The sequence below is a fragment of the Belonocnema kinseyi genome, chromosome 2 (genome assembly GCF_010883055.1).
Source record: "Belonocnema kinseyi isolate 2016_QV_RU_SX_M_011 chromosome 2, B_treatae_v1, whole genome shotgun sequence".
NCBI classification, from domain to species: Eukaryota; Metazoa; Arthropoda; class Insecta; order Hymenoptera; family Cynipidae; genus Belonocnema; species Belonocnema kinseyi.
In genome coordinates, this window is record NC_046658.1 from 166,496,678 (window position 1) to 166,519,724 (window position 23,047).

General features: G+C 32.8%; 1 protein-coding gene across 1 annotated transcript in view; it reads left to right on the forward strand.

Annotated features, from left to right (window-relative positions):
- Positions 1-22,839, forward strand: part of LOC117183057 (chitin synthase chs-2-like) — a 74,421-nt gene extending 51,582 nt beyond the window's left edge. The window contains 5 exon segments of the mRNA XM_033376212.1: positions 4,354-4,765; positions 8,933-9,121; positions 17,010-17,177; positions 17,249-17,474; positions 22,649-22,839. Coding sequence (XP_033232103.1) covers positions 4,354-4,765; positions 8,933-9,121; positions 17,010-17,177; positions 17,249-17,474; positions 22,649-22,839 — 1,186 coding nt within the window.
- The last annotated feature ends 208 nt before the right edge of the window (positions 22,840-23,047 follow it).

Below are 23,047 nucleotides of genomic sequence, written 5' to 3' on the forward strand. Positions count from 1 at the left end.
ATTCTGCCAACCTTACTTGAACTTGCCCTCAAGCTCCTTTTTTTTACAAGCGTACATGACACTCAAGTTTTTCTCTATTTGTACAGTTACATAGTATTATACATCTCGGATCGACATGATTATTCTCTTTATACCAAATCTTCTTCTCTTCAACACAATATTCTGTAGGAGTATAAACTTATATTATAACGACTCGCCGCATATATGTACGCTCGCAGTTTAGTTTACATAACATATGACTTTCTCTCGACTTCACGGTGGATTTATCACACGTATTCTTGTAAATAAGCAGGTTTCCGCACGGTGCGTTTTGGTCGTTTCTTAACCGATACATCGTTCGTTTTTGTAATTAAGAGAAGTACTGCTTAAATCTTTGTCACCTTCAGGACTATACGAGTTCTCGGTTATTTGATTCTCGCTCTCGTCTTCGGGATCGCTTTCAATCTCATATTGATCGATTTCGTCAATTGTGCAACCTCGCCAAATTTTCAATTGGCTCACATGGGCCGTAAGAGGACATTTTAGTCTTTGACTTTCCACAATAGATTGAATCTCATAGGTGTCACTCGGATTTTTTCGGATAACTACGTATGGACCTCGATAACATGACTGTAATTTTGTGCTTTCCCCGGTGGAAGTTGGATTTAGGCTAACATAAACAATGACACCTATTTAATATTTTACCCTAGCGTTTCGGTGTTCATCGTATCTTGCTTTATATACCGTTTGGGCTTTTTCGATTCCTTTTTGTTATCTCCTCGCGGACTATCCTCGGATCTCGATAGATTTCGCAGTTCTCAGTTAATTCTCTAGTTACCCCTTCTTCAAAACGAGGTAGATACCCGTATAGTGCCTCGTATGGCGCTTTACCCGTGGTTTTGTTAATTGATGAATTTATGTCTCGCGATTTGTTTTAGTTTATTATCACATTCGGATTCGTTCCCTTCCCAGACTCCAGCTCGTAGAGGGAGTAGGATCGACTGATTAACGCGCTTAACTTATCCGTTGGCCTGAGGATGCCTACTCGAATTGAATATTAACTTTATCCTGCGTTTTTCACAATAATCGCGAAATTTTTCTAAGGTGAAGCTCGTTCCCCTATTGCAGATTACTCGGTTTGACGCGCCAAATTGTTCAACAACTTTATTAAATCTATTGATTGTCACTGTGGTTTCCGTGGTTTTCGTGGCTTCAAGCGCATCGCACTTGTTAAGTTGTCGACTATCATGAGAACGTATCGGTTACCTCGGGTACTAACTGGGAAGGGACCCAAGTGGTCTAGGAGAACTGTCGCGAAGGGCCGATTTTCTGGCGGGATAAAGTGTAGTTCCCCGAGCTGGCGGAATCTAGGCTTTTTGTTCACTATACATGGCAGACACCCAGCTATAAGCTCTTTTATATAACCGCGCATGTTAGGAAAGTAATAGTAACGACGCATTTTCGCGAGGACTTTATCGATACCTAGGTGATTTGCCAAGTCGTGATAACGTTTGCCAACGTTTTTCGCGTAGAAGCTGGAATGACGTATAATAGAATTTCTATATCGTCGCGTTTATTTACTCGGTATAGTAATCCTCCTTCCAGCCGGTAATCACGTGTCGCGTGGCGTTCGCCTCTTGACCTTTCCTCGTCCGCTTTCTCGAGAATTTGGATTAACCGCTTTAATTTTTCGTTTGATCTCTGGTGTAATAGAATCTCGTGCTCTCTAGTCGTTATCGCGAGCATTTCGATCTCGTCGGGTTCCTGTGCGTTTTCTTCGGATATGGGAGCTCGATGGGAGAGCGACGTGTGGTTGTTCAGTAACAACCAATGTCAATGTCTCCGCGTACCATACCCACTGACTTGACAACGTTTCCTTCCGCACCGACTCCCTTGAGCTCACTCGTTTTTCACTCTATCTCGAATCCCTCTCGTAAGACCGCTGTCGCCTTAATAGTACATACGGCACTCCCTGCATCTGTTAAAGCTTCCACAGTTTTCCCATTAATTATGACTGTTTTAATATATTTACGCGAGGTTTCGTTGAATGTATTTTCAACCGTGTTTACAACTGGATGCTACAAACGTCGTGGTTTTGTGCAGTTACGCTTTCCGTGTACTTTCTCTTTGCAATTTGTGCAATATGGTTCCCGCCTTGGCTCTGTACATTCGCGTCAGAAGTATCCTATCTTTTGGCAAATGAAACACTCCATTTTACTCTGACTTTCGTTCCAGTTATTTTTATCCGTCGTAGTCCCATTCTGTTTCGGGCGCGTTTCTTTATTTTTCACGAAACTATTATCTGTTTTCACGTTATTATTCTCGGCTCTTGCATTACTATTTTCTATTCTTAAATTTCCTCTTTTATCGTTACGCGTATTGTTTTTATGAAAACTTGTAACCGTTCTGTCCAATCTCTCGAGATCCGCTAGAAGCTCGACTTCATCTTTGAGAGGCGCAGCTGATGCGCTTATCATTAGTTCAAGTGACTTCAAGCCTGACAATATTTGTTCTTTAACCTGGGGAAAGCTTAGAGGTAGGTTCTTACAAAGTTTTGTTTTATTGTAGAAGAACGAAGCCAAAGTCTCGTTCAGGTTTTGAACGCGGTTTTGCATTTTAGTAAATGCTTCTGGTAAATCGATTTCGCGTATGAAAGTTTTGCAAAATGATTCTCAGAGCAACTCCCAACTCGTGAGGTCCTTCTGACGACTCAAGAACCAGGCGCGCGCAGCACCTGGCAGGTGACACTTTACGGTTTGTATTAAAAAGGATTCAGGCCATTTATTGACACAGGCTGCTGAGTCAGCGCCATATTTTGCTGAATAACCTGATTCATTAGCACAAGGATTTGATCATAGTTCGCGGAACTACTTCCTGACGGCGGATGTACATTAACAACTGACGCTCCCTGAATGGGAGGCGCAAAGCCAGGCGGTGGATTTCTAGGATCAAATTGTGGTCTATCGAAACCAGGATTTATCGGTCCTAAATTATTTGGAACCAGGTTATTCGGATTTTGGTTTGTGTTATTTATATTTTGAGACAAGACCTGTGGCCCTTGCATTGTTATATCTAGGTTATTATCTCTACGTGGCACATTAGGCAAACTATCGCTTATTGCGTTTCCTGCAATATTACGCGCATCCTGTATATATAGATCTGTGTTCGTGAAGCATCTGTTCTCTAAAGTCGCGTCTGCGCCATATTGGCTACCTGTCTCGTTATATCACGAATTTTCAAATACGTTTACGCCGTTTGGGTCCATCATGGCTGCCAAAAGACGATGATCACGCCGGCGATGCAATTCTCAGTTCTATGAGAAATGGTGACGTTCTCAATGCCACATCCCTCCTCCCATATACTCGGTTGCAATCCAATTTTGTCGAAGAAAATCTCGTCCTAGTGTCCCACTAGGAGTTTGTGGAAAACAACTTGGAATCTCGATCCTTTGTTCATCCTTTTCAAGCGTGACTCTTGTTGTCGGACTTTTCGAAACAATATAAGTGTTTCCAGGACTCGTTCCATGGAAGGCAGACATCGGCAACATTTATGTATCCACCCCACACTTAGAATATTATAAACTTCACTTATTGCTCTTGGAATAATCCCACGATTAATCTAATCATACAAGGAAACAGGTCTATAAAATAGATTGCTCAAACTTAAGAACTCACAAATTAAGTATACCGTTTATCAAGGATAGAAAAGTTCTAAGCAATAAAAAACTCAACTCGCCACGCTCGCGTCTTGGAAATCTCTCCCCCTCGTTTCTCAGGACACACTTCCTGCCCAAACACATTCACGCATTCCTCTTCCCCTTATCGTCCTAATGCTCAGTTCACACAGCGTGCAACTTATTTTCTAATAAAATTTTAAACAAAAAGATAAATTTTCAACCAAAAAGATTAATTTTCTACCAAAAAAATGATTTTTTTAAATACACGAATTTTCAATAAAACACATCAATTTTTTTCTAAATAGTTGAATTTTCAAACAAAAAGATTAATTTTCTACACAAAAATACATTTTTTTTAAATACGCGAATATTCAATAAAACACATTCATTTTTTTCTAAATAGTTAAATTAATATTCAAACAAAAAGAATTATTTTCTACTAACAAAAAACGAATTTTTAAAGAAAAAGATAAATTTACAACCAAAAAGATTATATTTATACCCAAAAATGCATTTGTTTGAAAATACATGAATTTGCAACCAAATAATTGAATTTTTATTTCAAAATGATTATTTATCTATAAAACAGTTGTCTTTTCAAACCGAGAATATGAATTAATGTATTAATTAATCAAATTAAAATTAAATTAATTACTTTAATTTAATTTAATTGAAAAATATGTCTAATTATTGTCCAGAAAAGTTGGAAAGGAAAGTCCAACTTCGGTTATGGAATGTGTGAATTCATTCGTAAATGAGAAAGAGAGTACAGTTTACAAATCAGAAAAGCAAAATTCCGACTACAAGTCGGAAAAAGACATAGTCCTTTCGGAAGTAGGAAGCTCGACTTTCAAATCTTTTTACAAATCCGACCTGGAAGCCGAAGATTCGGATTATTCCAAACCCGAGAGTATTAGCGAATCGAGGATTTATTCCGGATCTGAAAGAGACGAAACTGATTTTGTTATTAATCCGGCTTGGATGTTTGATTCGGAATTGGGGAAAGGAGGAGTCAGTTATCTTGATACTGAAGAGGAAACTTTTTGGATAGATGTTATTGCTGCTTATTTAAAACCAATCGTTCTAGATGAAGAAACGAGAGAAAAAAACGTGAGTACAAATTAAGTTAATTTTCAACCATTTGCAGTTTTTAACGAAAAAAGATCAAATTTCTACTAAAGAGATCATTTTCAAATAAAAAGGGACGAATTTTCTATAAAATAGTTTAATTTTTTAACCCGAAAATATGTGTTTTTAACAACAAAATTAATATTAAACGAAATAGTTTAATTGTCAACCAAAAATTGAAAATGTAGTTAAATTGTCAATTAAAAATAATAAAATTTAAACAAAGAGATGAATTTTTACAATAGTTACAATTTTAGTTTAAAAATAAAAAGAATTTTCAACCAAAAAGATGCGTTTTCAAATGAAAACATTAATTTAATACAAAAAAGACGATTTTTGAACAAAATACATGAATTTTCCAAAAAGTATTTGAATTTTGAACTAAAAAAGGTCAATTTTCAAACAACGATACCTACATTTTCAACTAAAATAATAAAGATTCAACTAAAAAACTTGAATTTGTAATCAAAAAGTTTCAAACAAGAAGATTAATTTTCAAACAAAAAAAATAATTTTCAAACAAAAAGAATAAATATTAAAAAAAAAAATAAATTTCCAAACGAAAAGATTAACTTTCTATCAAAAAAGTTTTTTTCTTAATTCTCAACTAAAAATTTAATCATTAATTTTCTAACAAAAAAACGAATTTTTAATAAAATATTTGAATTTTTTACAAAAACAGATTCATTTTTAACCAAAAAGATTAATTTCTACCATGAAGAAGAATTTTCAACAAAACACCTTTATTTCTAAAAATGCATGAATTTGAATAAAACAATTTTTTTGAATTTGAGTAAAAAAAATGGTTAAAAAATTAAAATAGCGGAATTTTCAAACAAAAAAATTAATTTTCTAAAAAAAATGTATTTTTTTGAAAATACATGAATTTTTAACCAAATAGTTGAATGTTCAAAAACGAAGATTAAATTTCTACAAAAAAAGAGGAATTTTCAACCAAACAGGTTAATTTTCTAATAAGAAAATGAATTTTTAAACAAAAAGGTTAAATCCCAGCCAAAAAGATTATTTTCTACAAAAATTGCATTTATTAACAAAAAGATCAATTTTCAAACAAAAAGATTAATTTTCTGCCAAAATTTTTTTTTTGATTTTCAACGAAGCATTTAATCAATATTTTCTTAAAAAAAAAAAAACAAATTTTCAACAGAACATGTTCATTTTTAACCAAATAGTTGCATTTAATAATTCAGAAAAAAATTATTTAAAATTTTTAAAAAACATCTGAATTTATCCAAGAAAACGAATTTTCAATAAAATATTTGAATTCTTAACCAACAAAAATTAATTTTCAACCATTTGTATTTTTAACGAAAAAATGATGAAATTTCTACAAATGTAGAATTTTCAAACAAGAAGAGACGACTTTTCTACAAAACGACTTAATTTTTTAACCCGATAATATGAATTTTTAACAACAAATTAATATTAAACCAAATAGTTGAATTTTCAACCAAAAAGATTAATTTCTACCAAGAAGACGACTTCTCAACAAAGCACATGAATTTTCAAGTAAAAAATAAAAATTTTCCATCAAAAATTGAAAATGAAGTTAAATTTTTAATTAGAAATATTTAAATTTAACTAGAATAATTCATTTTTTAACCAAAAGATAAATTTCCAACCAGAAAGATTAATTTTCTAAATAAATGATTTTTTTCAATGCATGCATTTTTAATAAAACACATGCATTCTTATCAAAATAATGAAATTTTCAAACAAAAAGATTAATTTTCTACAAAAAATAGCTTAATGTTTTTTAAAAAAATATGAATTTTTGACAAAAAAAATTAATGTTCGACCAAATAATTGAGTTTTCAGCGTAAAACGACGAATTTTCAAACAAAATAATTGAATCTTTAATAAAAAAAGACTAATTATCAACCAGTTCTAATTTTAAGCAAAAAATTATTGCCAAATATTACGAAATAATTACTTCAAAAAAAATTTAATTTAAAGTTTAAACAAATAGTTGAACTCATCGATGAAAATGAATTTTCAACAAAACTTCCCAGCCAAAATAGATTAATTTTCAAGCAAAAAGATTAATTTTCAACCAAGAAAATGAATTTTCTGCAAAAAAATGCAAGTTGTTTGCGATTCAGAAAAATAATTTGATTATCGTTAATTTCATGGAAGCAGACTTGATACTCCCCCCCTTTCCCTTTTTTATAGAATTACACTTTTTTCATCCCTTTTTAAAAGAGTTTCCCTTTCTCTCGTTTTTTTTTGCGAAAATGCGAACTAAATTAATGAATTAAAAGAACCTAATAAGAAAATCCAAGTATTTTTGGTCGAAATTCATTCCCCTATTCCCGTTTTTCAAATTTTTCCCCTCTTTTGGAAAATTTACTCTATTTTGTAGATATTTTCTCTAATTTTTCATACTTGAATAATTTCATAAGGCATATTTAAAAAAGTAATGGAAAATTACTTTCTTTGAATGAAAATTCAAAAATTACAGTTGAATCTTAATTATTTTGGTTGAAGATTCATAATTTTAGTAAAGAATTAATCACTTGTTTTAAAATGTAACCATCTTTTTTAAAGTTATCTTGTTTCGCTAAAAATATATTTTTTTTAACTGAAATTGTAACTATTCCAATTGAACATTCCATTATCTTAGCCTAAAATTCATCTTTTTAGTTAAATAATAATTTTCTAATTGAAAATTTAACTATTCCATTGCTAGTTGAACATTGATCTTTTTTTTTGTTCAAAATTCTATTTGATTGTTGAAAATTCATGTATTTTGTTCAAGAGTTGTTTTTTTTGTGTAGAAAAAAATTTTTTCTGTTGGCATATTGATAAAAAATATCAACTTTTCCAGTTAAATATTCATGGTTTTACATGAAAATTCATCTTTTTGGTCGAAAATTTTTTATTTTATTTTTTTCTAAACTAGAATTGTAACTATTTCAATTAAATATGCCATCATCTTAGTTAAAAATTCATCTCTTTGATTGCATTTGAATTTTTTTAATTGAAAATTTATGTATTTTTTTTAAATACCGTATTTTTTGGTATAAATTATTCTTTTGGATGAAAATCGTTTTTTTTTTAGAATCTTTTTGCTTAAAAATTAATTTTGTTATTTCAAAATTACTCGTTTTGGTTGAAAATTTAAGTATTCCAGTTGAATTTTTAATTATTTTAGTTGGAAATTCATTATTTTGTCTAAAAATTAATTTTTTTTAAACTGAAAATTTAACTATTCCATTTTAGTTCAAAATTAATCTTTTTTACTTCGAAACTCAACTATTTCGTTGAAAGCTCATGTATTTGATTTAAAAATAATTTTTTGTTCGTAGAAAACTAATTTTTTTAAAAATTAATCTGCATCTTTGAAAATTCATTTTTTGGTTTAAAAAAATGTTTATTTTTAAACTGTAATTCATTTCTTCGGTGCAACTTTAATTTTTCTAATTAAAAATTTAACTATTCAATTTTCGGTCGAAAAATAATCTTTTTTGTTCAAAATGAAGCCTTTTATTTGAAAATTCATGTATTTTGTTCAAAAATCGTTTTCTTTTTTGTAGAAAATAAATATTTCTGTTCACAAATTAATCTTCTTATTTGAAAATTTATCTTTTTGAATAAAAAACAAATCTTTCCAGTTAGATATTCACTATTTTAGATGAAAATTCATCTTATTGTTCAAAAATTATTTCTTTTTTTTAACCTAAAATTGTAATTATTCCAATTGAATATGCCATCATCTTAGTTAAAAATTCATTTCTTTGGTTGCATTTGAATTTTTTAAATTGAATATTTATGTATTTCGTTGAAAATCCGTCTTATTTGGTAGAAATTATTCTTTTGGATGAAAATTTATCTTTTTGGTGTAAAATATAACTATTCCAGGTAAAAAATCATCAGTTCGATTGAAAAATATGTTTTTAACTGGAAATTTAACTATTCCATTTTTGATTTAAAATTTATCTTTTTGGTTAAAAATTCAAGTATTTGGTCAAAAATTCTGGAAGTTGGTTTATAAGTAATTTTATTGTTGTAAAATCAACTTGTTGGATTGAAATCTAACTGTTCGGTTGAAAATTTAACATTTTGTTGAAAATTCGTCTTTTTGATTGAAGTTTCTTTTTTTGTATTGAATTTCCTATTGAATTTCAGTCAAAAGTTGCCAAGGACTTGAAGAGTTTACGTGACAAATATCTCATTCAATTTTGTATGGTCAACGCTCTTTTCGTTATTATGGTTTTCCTGATGCAACTTAATAAAGATAAATTGCATTTTATGTGGCCTTTTGGTGCTACTTACAACCTCACTTACGAATTCAATTATGAGAAGGATCAAGCTGAGGTATATATAAATAAATAACAAAACAAATGAATCATTAAAGAAAATAAAAGAAAAAAAATAATCATTAATAAATATCTTATGAATATGTAAGATAATAAATAAAATATGAGGTATATATAGTATAAATACATAGAAAAACAGGGTGTCTACCCTATCAGGAAATATGGAAAATCGGGAAATGATCAGGAAATTGATTCAGATTATCTACAGATAATATACAGTAAAAAAAATAATTAATTTTAGTTTATTAGCACGATTATTTTTCTAACTGTTACTTACATTTAATTAATAATTACTCCTATACAACAAGTACTTCTATACAACAGGTTGGTCCAAATTTTTCTTGCGAATTTTCGAGTTCATCGTTCCCAGGCTTGGTCAACTCCACTAAAAACTAAGTAACTTTAAAAAAATGATATTTTGTGGTTCCGCAAGATCCATGAAATTTAACACGTATTTCCCACAAATAAAAAATAGTTTTTTACACATTTTGTTCAAAATCGTCAATATTAGGTAAATCGAGGTGAAACTCAACATTTCTATTTTGGGTTGTGCGAGTTTTTGACGCCAATTATTATTTTTTTACGGTTTTTTAAAAATACAAATTGTTTCTAATATATGAAATACTACGTTCTATTGATAATCAGTTGTTTAAATAAATTTTTTAAACAATTTATTTTTGTTTTCAGTCATTTTTTTTAGGATAGCCCTGGCGGACCGAAGGAACCGCATGGAGTCTCTACAAAGTACCCGTAAAGACCCCATTGGGTCCCCATTCGGTTCCTTTTTACAGAATTCGAAAAAACAGCAAAATCAACTTTTAAATTGTTGAAATTCGGATTCTACGTTAAAATTCCTCATAGAAGGTCACGGAATAATTGAAATAGTTTTTTTGCAACGGTAAAAAGTTTAAAAAAATAAAAGACGTATAACGCCTGTTGACTGCGACACTTCAAACGCAACGCCTGTAAGTAGCAGTCAACAGACATTATACGTCTTATATTTTTATTAACTTCTTACCGTTGCAAAAAAAACTATTACGATTATTCCGTGACCTTCTATGGGGAATTTTAACGTAGAATCCGAATTTCAACAATTTAAAAGTAGATTTTGCTGTTTTTTCGAGTTCTTTAAAAAGGAACCGAATGGGGACCCAATATGGTCTTCACGGGTACTTTCTAGAGGCTCCATTCGGTTCCTTCGGTCAGCCAGGGTAGAGTTAGAAAGTCGCGGCTTTTTCTGAAATATTAAACTTTTTGTCCACATTTTGCTTTTAGCGAAGTGATAATTATTGAATTTTAACAAACCTATTTGTTTAAACAAATCTTATTGCTTGTATACCTATCTTCTCGTATATTAATGTCAGATAGTTGCGTTTTTTCTGGAATTTGGAACATTGTATCCACTTTTACTTGAGTATAATTAAAGGGAACAAATATAATTGTTTTAACAATTTATTATTGTTTATAACTATCTTCTCTTACATCATTTTGTTAGAAAGTCGCAGTTTTTCCCGAATTTTTACATTTTCCCCCTCTTTGTTTAAATTAAAAATAATATTTATTATTGGTACATAACTGAAACAGCAAATAAAAGCGGAATATTAAAAAACGCATATTTCTAGCATTTCTTTTAGAGAAGATAATTAAGAACCATAATAAATTATTTTAACAATTATTTTTGTTAACTCCCTGACGGATCGAAGGAGCCGAATGGAGTCTCTACAGTCAACAGGCGTTATACATCTCATATCTTTTTAAACTTTTTACCCTTGCAAAAGAAACCATTGCGATTATTTCATGACCTTCTATAGCAATTTGTAACGTAGAATCCGAATTTCAACAATTTAAAAGTTGATTTTGCTGTTTTCTCGAGTTTTTTACATAGGAACCGAATGGGTACCTAACGGGGTCTTTACGGGTACTTTGTAGAGGCTCCATTTGGTTCCTTCGGTCCGACAGGGCTTGCATTCATTAAAATTGTAAATAGTAAAATGTGTACAAAAAGTTTAAAAAAACGCAACTATCTGGCTAGAAACTATCTAGAAAAAAACACAGCTTGCTAGAAATATTCAAAGCAACTATTATTTTAAAAAATAACAAATTGTTTAGAAAATTATCTTTGTTAGCTTGAATTATTTATTCCGTAACTTTCATTTAAAAGTCGAAAATAAATTGAAAAATTAATCATTATTAATATTCTGGGTTGAGACCGTCACAGCCCTTGACGCTTGGGTAATCCCGTTGCGTGCCCTTATAAGCCATAAGCATGGCCCCAAAGCCCTCTTCACAAAGAGAGGACTGCAGCCACGCTGTTGGCTGATATTTCAGACTCACTGATGCAAAAGCTGCCTGTGAGTGTTACACGTTTCCCCGCAATCGCAGAGCAGTGACAGAGAATTTGATTGTAAGTTTCATTATCCTTTCCGCACAGACGACAGAGGGGACTTTCTTCTTCAAGCCCCGTCTTATGTCTGTGATACTGGAGGTTTCCATGTCCAATAAACATTTCTGTTAGGACACTCACATACTAGCAGCGACGTGGTCGTTGTTCCATTCAGAGCTATGATAGCAGCCCTGCTATCTGAGCTGATGCAAATGTTTCTTTTTCCGCCATACACCTTATAGGCCTTATAGACGCACTGGAGCAAGGCTATAATCTCAGATTGTAGAACTGTTCCGTAGGACCCCATTGCAATTGTGAGACCCATTTGGTTTCTTCTACGATATACACCTGCTCCAGCGTTCTCCTTGTTCTTGGAGCCATCTGTAAACCAGTTGTCTTCATCACTGAGCAGGTGTGCCTCACCGTTAGCCCATTCCTTTTTCGTAGATAGGCTAACTCGGTACTTCTTTTCGATGAGGTAGCGACATGTGGACATTTTGTCCCAGAGCATGCTCAGTGTCGGTCTCCTCGCTATGTCGATTGGAATCCGCATAACTGTCAAGATACTGCTATCGTTTACCATATTTAATCTCGAGGCCGCCTTCGTAGCCACGGCCTTTATGGTGAGATGGAGGGGATCCAAACCTATATGTGTCCCCAGGGCCATCATGGGTGTCGCCTTCTAGGCACCAGTGATATCTCTCAGAATCAGTCCCCCGATTCTTCTCAGTCGGGACTTTACAGTAGAAAGTTCGACCCTGGTCCACCAGACGACTGCCGCATAGGTTAGTTTGGGTCGCAGGATCGCTTTGTAGATCCACGTAAGTGTCTCCGGTTTCAAGCCCCAGCTGTTCCCTATGGCTCTTCTACAGAGCCAAAGAGTCGCTACTAGCTTCTTGCACTTGTTTTCTAAGTGCTCGTTCCATGACAGCTTCTTATCCAGAATGACTCCTAGATATTTGGCTTGCCCTTTGATTTCCAGCTTTTGTCCAGCCAATTTCAATGTACTCGTAATTCCCCACTTGTACATTCTGGTGAACACAAGTGCATCCGTCTTACTCGGATTGACTGATAGTCCAGTCCTTTTACACCACGAATCTACTATTCTTAGTGCTTGCTGCATTACTCCGAAGAGCGCATCCAGATGCTGACCGCGCACGATAACCAGTATATCGTCTGCATAGCCTATAATGTGGAGGCCCTGACTCGTGACTAGATGAAGCAATTCATCCACTACCAGGCACCACAGCAAGGGTGATAAAACACCTCCCTACGGACATCCCGAGTCAACGGTTCCACATAAAGGGGTATCACCCTTAGTCGTGGTTAGATTCCTGTTGGCCAACATGTGGCAGGTCCATTCCACGACTGCACTAGGCACACCGTGTGTGATCATGGCCGCCTTGATCACCTCTCCAGAGGTGTAGTTAAAGGCTTCTTCGATGGCCATAAAGGTTCCAATCGCGAGACCTTTCTGCTTCAGTTGTCCTTCAATTAGGATAACTGCAGTGCTTAGGGCCGTCTCAGTCGAGTGAGCCGCCCTATAGGCGTGTTGTTGCTTGTGAAGAGGACTCCTTGACAAGATCTTATCGCGGATATATCTGTCCACGACTCTTTTCACTGTTTTAGTAGGAAATATGTTAGGCTAATGGGTCAGAAATCCTTGGATGAAGCATAACCGATCCTGCCTGCCTTCGGAATAAAGACTAATCTCGCACCTCTCCATGTTGCCGGAACATAACCCAAGGTCAGACTAGCCCTAGCAAGTCTCACAAACGGCCAAATGATGATCTCACCAGCCCTTTGTAAGACGACTGGATATAAGCCATCCGAACCGGTAGACCTGTAAGGACTGAAGGACTTCAGGGCCCACTGACACTGGCTGGAGTAACAATCTCGTCAGCTAGCCGCCGTTTCGGGCCCAGTTGGGCCACAGGCGGCTTTGATCGCCTCGGAGGTATCCCCGTCAGACTCCAGCTTTCATCCTTTGCCTTAAGTATTGCCCTCCTATACTCATCTCTCATCGATATAAATGAAGTCCATAGTTCCTTCGGTTTGCCAGTACAGGCACGTCTAAACCTCTCCCTGGTTTACCTACGAAGCTCTTCGTGTTTCGCATTCCACCAGTGTTTCTCTGCAGCCTTTCGGACTTTTGAAGGCCGACAATAACTTTCATAAGTAGATTTGATGGCTTCCGTGAAAATCTAGGCTGTCATATCCAGGGTATGTACGTCTCTAACTGACCTGGGCACCCCTGAGAGTGCACTTCTTAATTCTGTGGAAAACTGACCCCAGTTCGTTCTTCTTGGATTGCTGACCCATTAATGATCGATGGGTACAGCGGATTCCAACACGAACTCTATCAGGGAGCGATTTGAGAGAGTGGGTTCATCTGAACTATCCACTTCTCGATGTTATCTGTAAAAGTACCGGTATAGAAAGTGATGTCCACGACTTCCTCCCTGACTGGATTACGAAACGTCGAGGTGTGCCCTGTATTAAGAATATTTAAATCAGTGGTCATTAGGTATTCCAATAGGTCATTACCTCTTGAGTTCATGTCCGTACTACCCCACAAAGTACGGTGGCAGTTACGAGTAGCATCGCACCCCAGCAGAAAAGTAAGACCCGTTACCTTGCAGTATTCCACCAGTGTACTTCCACTGGTGGATTGGTGTCGCTGTAATATGGAAAGTAAGCAGATCCCATGCCTAGCCTTCCTATTCCTTTAAGATCCGTGACTATCACCATCCGGTCTCTGGAACATAGCTCAAGCAGCGGGACAACGTTGACTCCCTTCGTCAGTATGCATGCCCTTGGATTGGCCGCCTAAGGGTTCCTGTAACAAAAACCAGCCCCCCCCCCCTAAACCCCTCATGGTGTCTCCAAATAACCAGAAATCCTGGATTAGTGAGATACCTGTGTGCCTCACTGCTATACCCCTCTGCAAAACTGCAGAGGCGCCTTTGCTGTGATGCAAGATAATCTGGGTAATGGTTAGACGGGGAGCAGTCATTTAGGTCTGATCCCCATCTTCCTGTCCACCGACAGGCTCCTCCTGCCTCTGGCTGGCCAATTTAATGTTGACCTGTCCATAAAGGTAGAAGGGCCTGTTGTTGAGGGCCGCAAGAGCCCTCGCCTGTGACTCAGGAATTTGCACAACTAGGAAATGTTTAAATTCTCCAGCTGTGTCCTCTTCCTGAGGCCTATCGTACCTGACGATCCGTCAGGACGCTTTTTTAAGGGACGGGTTGAATCCCTCCAGCCGACGGAGAACCACATGCGGGTTCATCAGTTTACCTGGGAACCACACCGTAGCCTTAACCACCTACTGGAGAAACTCAACCCCACCCATCTTAAGAGATGCGCCTTCCCAAGCCTTTGTCTCGTCCGAAAACTTGTGTATCCAAACATTAGCCGCTGTGTCAGCTGCCACAAAATACAAAGACCCCTCCCCTGCAGAAATGCGTTCTGAATTTTTGCCATTGATCTGGGGACACACTTTCGAGCGCCCTCCATGTAGCCTCCCTAAAGAGCTCTAACTGCTCTGTAGTGAGCAGCGAGTCCGGATTTCTCGTATCCGTCACCACCACAGTCAGGGGGATAGTCCTCTGAGCGACCATCAGTCCAACACCCGACGACTCTTTATTCGTCGGCTGCTGGACCGCCTTGTGCCTCTTCACAGGCTTGCCCCCCCCCCCCTCATAGTGGGGTGCCCTCTGTGCCCCTTCCTCGCTTTCGAGCCTCAATGCTGGTCATCGGTGTTGTGGTCGCCGATGTTCCAGGTTCTGCAGCTGCTCTACTAGCCCGCTGCGCTTGCCTCCTAAGTCTTCTTTTCAAGGAACCGTTGATGCGTTTCTTCTCATTGGGGGACTGATTGGCCACTCCCTTTTCTATAGCCTCACTCAGAGGAGCCGTCACATCCTCAGCTCCCGAAAGAGCTGGGGGCACAGCCGCCGCCTGAGTAAGGCTTGCCGGAAAGACAGATTGGGATGAAAGGCTTATGATAGACCCGTTAGGACCCAGCCACTTTCCCCCATCCGCCAAATCCATTTCTCCTACTTCTTTTGGTGTGTTTGCGTGGTCCATTTAGGTTCCCACGAGTAGCTTGGGAAATAAAAGGTCTGCCCCTGCAGAGCCCCGCAAGCAAGGGTAAGACTAATTACTCGGAGAGCTTGTCCGGTGCCAAAGTGCCATGGGCACGATCATTCTACACCCATGGCTTAGGGGGGCGGTCACATTGAGCGAGAAACTCAATGAATACCCGTTCGCAGATCATTCCTTTGCCGATTCCAGAAATTGGAGCTCGGTCCGGAAGAGACTTCGACCCAGGGATCCAGAAGGCCCGTGTTAGCTAGGTTCTTTCACCCTTCTATCATGCTACAATCATGCATACCAGGAGAGCCCGTTTATAGGGATCCTTCTCAAAACACCCAGGAGAGCCCGTTTATATGAGTCCTTTCATCCATATCCATACGCATGCGGCCGAGATTCGTTTGACTTTCTAACTCTATTCTGAGAGAAAATTGCGGAAAATAATAATAAATTGTTAAGAAATTTTTTGATATACCTAATATTGACGATTCTGAATAAGCTTTACAAAAATGTTTATTTTTCTTATGGAATATATGTCTTAAATTTTATGAAGCTTGCCGAACCCTCAAATATCATTTTTTTTTAAACGCATTTATTTTTTTGTGGATTGGGAAAAATATGCAAATTAAAAGTGGTTTCATATATTTCATTACTCTAATTCAGAGTTGGAACAGGAAATTTGTGAAAAGAATGATAATTCTGAGATAGAAACGGGAATTACTTGAAATTAATTAAAGTAATTGTAATTCTTTGTTAGAAGTAGGGAATTAAAAAAAAGTCCCTGTTGGAAGTCAGAATTTAAAACATCGCTGCTCCAAATTTTCGATAAAGGAAGTTAATTTATTTTAGAATTAAAAAAATATTTCTAATAAATATAATCCTTACTTGGAACAGCGAATTTAAAAATGAATTTAATTGTGACTTGGTATCAGAAATTTTTGCTCAAAGAATGATAATTTTTACTTTGGAACAGGAAATTTTGTAAAATTTTTTGGAACAGGTAGATTTTGAGATGGAAAGGCATATTTGGAGAAATATTTTTTTTTCGTAATTATAAAAAGGGAAGTTACAATAAAATCAGAACTTGGAAATTCTTTTTTTTACAAATAAAATGATGACAGAAGTAGAAAATTCCCACTTTAAAATTTAACACAAAAGGAGTTACTATATTTCTGAATTATAATATAAAATGTTGTAAATAAATATAATTTGTACTGAAAAAAGGACATTTCTGTAAATAATTATTATTCAAGTTAGAACCGAGAATGTTTCTCATCGAACAGAGAATTTTAGAAAATAATTTTAATTTTAATTTAGAAGGCAATTTTGAAATTATTGAGGCAGAGATCCTGAAAACTAATAAATAATATAAAAAATTATAATTTTTATATAATTTTTGAATTTATAGATCCACATCGAAAAACATTATTTGCGGCTTGAACCTATTGGTTGTGTCTTCATTATCACTTTCGTTAGCATTCTTTTCATTCAGTTTTTGGCAATGTTGGTCCATCGATTTGATACATTTTCTCATTTGCTGGCCAAGACTCCCTTGGATTGGTATTGCTGCAAAAAAGTAAGATTTTTTATTTGAATATAATCGTTTTTTTTTAGATAAAAACTTATTTTATAGACTATTTTTTATAGGCTACTGATCTTCCCAATGAAGCAATTATCGTTCGATATCGTGATATATTCTCAAAATACGTCCAGACAGCTTACGACAAAATGGTTCGAGATGGTGAAAACAGATCCAGAAAACCTCCAGGATCGAGAAAAACTTTGCCAGATCTTATGGAACGTAGAGAATCGGCGATTATGGAAAGTTTCGAGAGTCTATTCCATGAATATTTGGACAGACCTGATTTAGCAGGTACTTATAAATTATAAATAACTAGCAGTCTCTGGATTTTTATTCCCTAGCATTAAAAATTAATGGAGATTTGATGAATTTAAATTCCTTTCTGAGGGGGAATATTGGCTAATGTTAACATGAAAGGCTAAAAACGATTCGACATCGCGATTGAAGGAAAAAGCTCAAAACCCCAAAGGGTCCGCGCGAAGGAATAAAAAGCCGAAAGGTATCGCGGACCGTACCCGAACGAAGAAAACGCGAAAACTCGTTCAAAAGTCACAACCGCTGGGTAATAACTCCGAAATCAAGCCCTTTCTGAAGTCGTTCAGTCAACAATCCGGTTCATAGCTTAAAGTGACGTGAGTGACGTGCAACAAGCTCCAAAAACAGCAGACAGGCCTCGTTTAGCGAGCGTTCTTATTGGCTACGGTTGCGAACGGCACGGTTGAAATTAGAATCGAACCTAAACGCTCGAACCAAACCGGAACCGGGACCGAGTACGCGCTGATTGGCCGAGAGTCCAACCGGACCGGCGAACCGCACCCGAGAACGGCTAGTCTGAATTGGCCTTGAAGACGGTTGAAGCTTACGCAGAATATCGAACGTTTGAAAAATCCTATTTCTAAAACTCGTTGTGGAATTCCAACTCGCAAACTTTAAAGGAAGCATTAATCTATTGTTAATTCTGACGAGCAACCGAAGTCGAAAATCACCTATTATTTAATATAAAGAAGTAAAAAATGAAATCCCCTGCATGTATGGGCTTGAGATTGCAACTCTCCAATTTCCGAGGATAAGTTGGCCGACTTATTCTCGAAAAACGAAAAGCTGAAATCCCAAACCACGCTTGAAGATTAAAACAATGGTCGTTAAATATATGAAATATATAAATATTTTGAATGGAGCGAAAAGAAATTGAACTTTATAATTTCTAAATAAAAACGTTTAAATCTGAATGATGTGAAATTAAAAGTGTATGAAATTGAAATTTGTTTAATCATAAGCTCTAAAAATTTTAAAATCTTTATTTTAAATTGAAGAATATCTAAATTGTGTTATTTCTAATGAAGAGCATCCAAAAGTGAATAATTTATCATTAAAAACGATTCAATCTAAATCTTTTTTATTTCCAGGCGATTAAAATTTTTAAATTAAAATTTACTGACAAAGACAAGAAGATTAAAAGTATTTTAATTGAGAAATTTTACATCAGAGGCTCTGAATGCTGAAAAAGTTCAGGATTAAAATTTTAGAAATTGGATGGTTTCAGTAGAGATCAATTGAAATCTTATCATTCGTCATTCAAAGCGTTCAAAATTGAATATTTAAGTATTGGAAACTTTTCAATTTAAATCATTTTCATTTCGAATTTCAATTTCATTTGAAATTGGCAACTAAATTGAATGCCTCAAAGTTAAAGTTTGTGAAATTCTAAATTTTTTAATTTTCATTTTATAAAAAAAATTATTTAACATTAAAATTGCTTGATAAAAGATAAGAAGATTTTCTGAGTAAAATGTTTGAAATTGCACAATTTTGGAAATTGTATTATATTTACCATTGAAAGCGTTCAAAATTGAATAATGCATAATTGGAAACTTTCGAATCTGAAAATTTTTTCATTTTGAAACAAATAAAAATTTAATAATTTGATATTGAAAAATAAAATTGAACGTTTCGAAGTTAAAGCTTTAGACATTCTAGATTTTTAAGTTTTTATTGTACAAAAAAATTGTTGTTAAAAATTAAAATGGATTAACAAAACCAAGGAGATTGAATTTATTTTAATTTAAAAATATTGCATCAAAAGCTCTCAGAATTACAAATTTTCAGAGTAAAATTCTTGAAATTTGACACTTTCATTAGAAATCAATTGAAATCGTATCTTTTTCAATTCAAAGTGTTCAAAATTGAACAATCTTAATTCAAATTGAAGAATCTTGAAATTGCATTCGTTCTAAATAAAAGCTTTCAAAATTAAATAACTTAGGATTGAAAAGTTTTTAATCTAAATAATTTTTCATTTCAGAATGATTAAAATTTTACAATTTGAAATTAAAAACTTTAATTGAATGATTCAAAGTTAAAACTTCTGACATTCTAGATTTTTAGATTTTTATCATGTAAAAAAATTATTGTTCAAAATTAAAATTGATTAACAAAAATGAGGAGATTAAAAATGTTTTAGTTACAAAAATTTGCGTCAGAAGCTCTCAAAATTGAAAAATTTCAGCGTACAATTTTTTAAATTGAAATTTGGTAATTGGATTTCATTTTTTACTTCATTTTTTTTTCTTTTTCACTGTTTAAATTTCAACTAATTTCAAAATTCAATTAATTTATTGGTAAAATTGTCCTGACATTTTTACTATTTGAATTTTAAACTATAATATAGTAAAATTTGAAATTTGTTTCGAGGCCTTAAAAAATAAATTATTTTAGAATTGCTTATTCAAAACTATAATTTTACATTTAAATTATAGGATCTTTTGTGGCTGATGAAGCTATTATTAATAAGTATAATATTTTGTAGTATGAAGTGAGATTAAAAGTAATTGAATAGATTTTTTTAAAATTTAAATTTAGAATAAATTTGCGAATAGAGGATTTTTAAATTGAATCATTAAAAGTTTAGATGATTTGAAATTGTATTATTTTTAATTAAATGCATTCAACAACTAAAAAATGTAACTTTGAAAAATTTTGAATTCATATATTTTTCAATTCGAAGCAATCAAAATTTGAAATTTTCAAATCGAAAACGACATTGAATGTTTTAAACTGCAAGCTTCTAAAATTTTAGAATTAAAATTATTATTAGATACTAAAAATTCTAACTTAAGATTAAAATTGATTGAATAAACATTTCTAAAGTCAAAAATGAATTCACCGTCAATTTTGCCGTTCAAAAGGACCAAATTTTCAATTAAAAACCCTTCAAAATTGGGGTTTAAAAAACGGTTAAATATAAGAAGTAATTTTAAATTGGAAGCATTAAAAATGAAAAGATTTCTACTACAAAAAGTTGGAAACCAAACGAATCCGAAACTAATTTAAAACTGAAAACATTTTCAGTCACAAAGGATAGTGATATTAAAACTTTGTTATATTCAGACACTTCAATTTTATAAATATATCAATTAAATTTGAATCTTTTATAAATCAAAATCTGTTAATTATCAACTATACTTTTCATCATTCAACCATTTGAATTTTTATTAAAAAATTGAAGCTTATGAAGGGGAAAATTTAGTTTTCAACATGAAAACTCAGAACTCTTTTTTTTATATTTAAACTAAAAAAAGAAAAATGTTAAACTGAAAATTGTGCGACTATCTAGTCCTTCAGCTTGATATTCTACGATTTCGTAGAATTAAAAAACAATTTGAAATATTTAAATCTAAAATTATTAAATCAAATTATTATCATTATTATTATTTAACAAACTAAATATTTTCGAATTGCACCTTTTGAAGAAAAAAAAACATTAATTTAATTGGAAACTTTCAAAATTATTCAATACAAACACGAAACGTAAAAAAAATACAATTGTGAAGTGCAAAATTAGTTTAAAACGTGAAAATCAATGATAAAGAATTTTCATGCAAGAGGAAGAACAAGAACATAGAAGAAGAAAATTTTATAAGATTAATTTTTTACGATCTTTATATATCAGGATGGCGACTTTTTAAAGTGAAAATTCAACTATTTGTTTGTAAATGTAAATACTTTGTGTAAAATTAGTCTTTTTGCAGAAAATTAATATTTATGTTCAAAAAATCATCTTTTTGGTAGGTATAAAATTCGAATATTCCAATTAAAAATTCATTTTAGTTGAAAATTCATTAGTTTGGTTGCAAATTCATTCCTTCAAATGAATTTTTAAATATTGCATTTTTTGTTGAAAATTATTCTTTTCTTATTCGAAATTTAACAATTTGGATTAAAATTTGGTATTTTTTAGCTTAAAATTCAACTATTTCGTTGATAATTCACTTATTTAAAAAATTAACTTTTTGGTAGAAAATGATCTTTTTCTTTGAAAGTTAATCTCTTTGTTTAAAATTTTTTCTTTTCGGTTAAAAATTTAATTATTCCAGTTAAATATTTACAATTTTTATTGAAAATTCACCTAATTTTAAAAATGTAATTACTTTGTTGAAAATCAATTTTTTAACTTAAATGTAACTATTCACATAGAAAATTTAACTATTCTATTTTTGCTTGAAAATTTATCTTTTTTCAATAGAAATTCAACTTTTTGGTTGAAAATTGATATTTTTTATTTAAAAATTAAACTATTTGTTTGAAAATTTATGTTATTTGTGGAAAATTTGTTTTTTTATAGAACATTTATCTTTAAGGTTATAAATTTATCTTTTTGGTAGGTTTAAAATTCAAATATTGCAGTTGTAGATTTATAATTTTAGTTAAGGATTCGTCAGTTTGGGTGAAAATTCATCAGTTTGGTTCAAAATTAATTTCTTCAACTGAAATTTTAACTTCCATTTTTGATTGAAAATTGATCTTTTCTTCTTAAAAATTTAACAATTTAGGTAAATTTTTTTTTATCATAATTTAACTATTTTGTTAAAAAATCACGTATTTCGTTTAAAAAAATCGATAAAAGATGTATTTTTTTATGAAAAGGAATTTTTCGTCGAAAGTTGAACTATTTTGTAGAACATTTGTTCCTTTTTTTTGTTGAAAATTATTTTTTTTTATGAAAATGAAACTTATTCCAGTTAAATATTCAATTGTTTTCATTTTTTGACTCAAAATTTAATTAGTGAATTTTGGTTAGAATTTATCTTTTTTAGTAGAAAATTCGTCTTTTTTTTAACATTGATTTTTTAACCTAAAACTTAATTATTTAAGTTTCGGTTGACAATTTATCTTCTTTGGTAAATATTTTTTAACACTTTTCTTATAACTAAAAATTAAAGTAACTATTCCATTTTCTGTTAAAAGTTCATTTTTTTTAGTTCGACATTTAAATATTTGGTTAAACAATTTTTTTTAAAGTTAATCTTATTGTTTGAAAGAAGCATCTTTTAGGCTGAAAATTTAACTATTCCAGTTAAAGATTAATAATTTTATTTAAAAATTCATTTATGTTTTGTGGCAAATAAAAATGAAATAAAATTATAAACAATTATTGAATATAAAATAAAATTTGTTTCTTGTTTCAGAAAAAGCAGGAAAACTTACAAGACCTGTGATTGAGGCAATGAAACATCGTTCAATTTTACATAGAAATCGACAAAAAAATAATGAGGATACGATTTATGACAATTCGAATATTTTGCAGAAAACTGTAGCCAGAGAACAACGCCTTTCTCGTCGATCTTGTCATGACAATGACGGTTTTGATTCAGACTAGTTTTTATTTTTACATAATTATTGGGCTATTTTTCCAGGCTATACACTAATAGTCTTTGAATTATTATTTGTTATCATTAAAAATATAAACAATTTACAAAATTAAAAATTCTTAAATTTGTAAGATTTTCATCACAAAGTTCTTTATTTTTGAAGAGAAACAATTGAAAATTCTTGAATTTTGAAAAAATAGATTTGCAAATTATTTA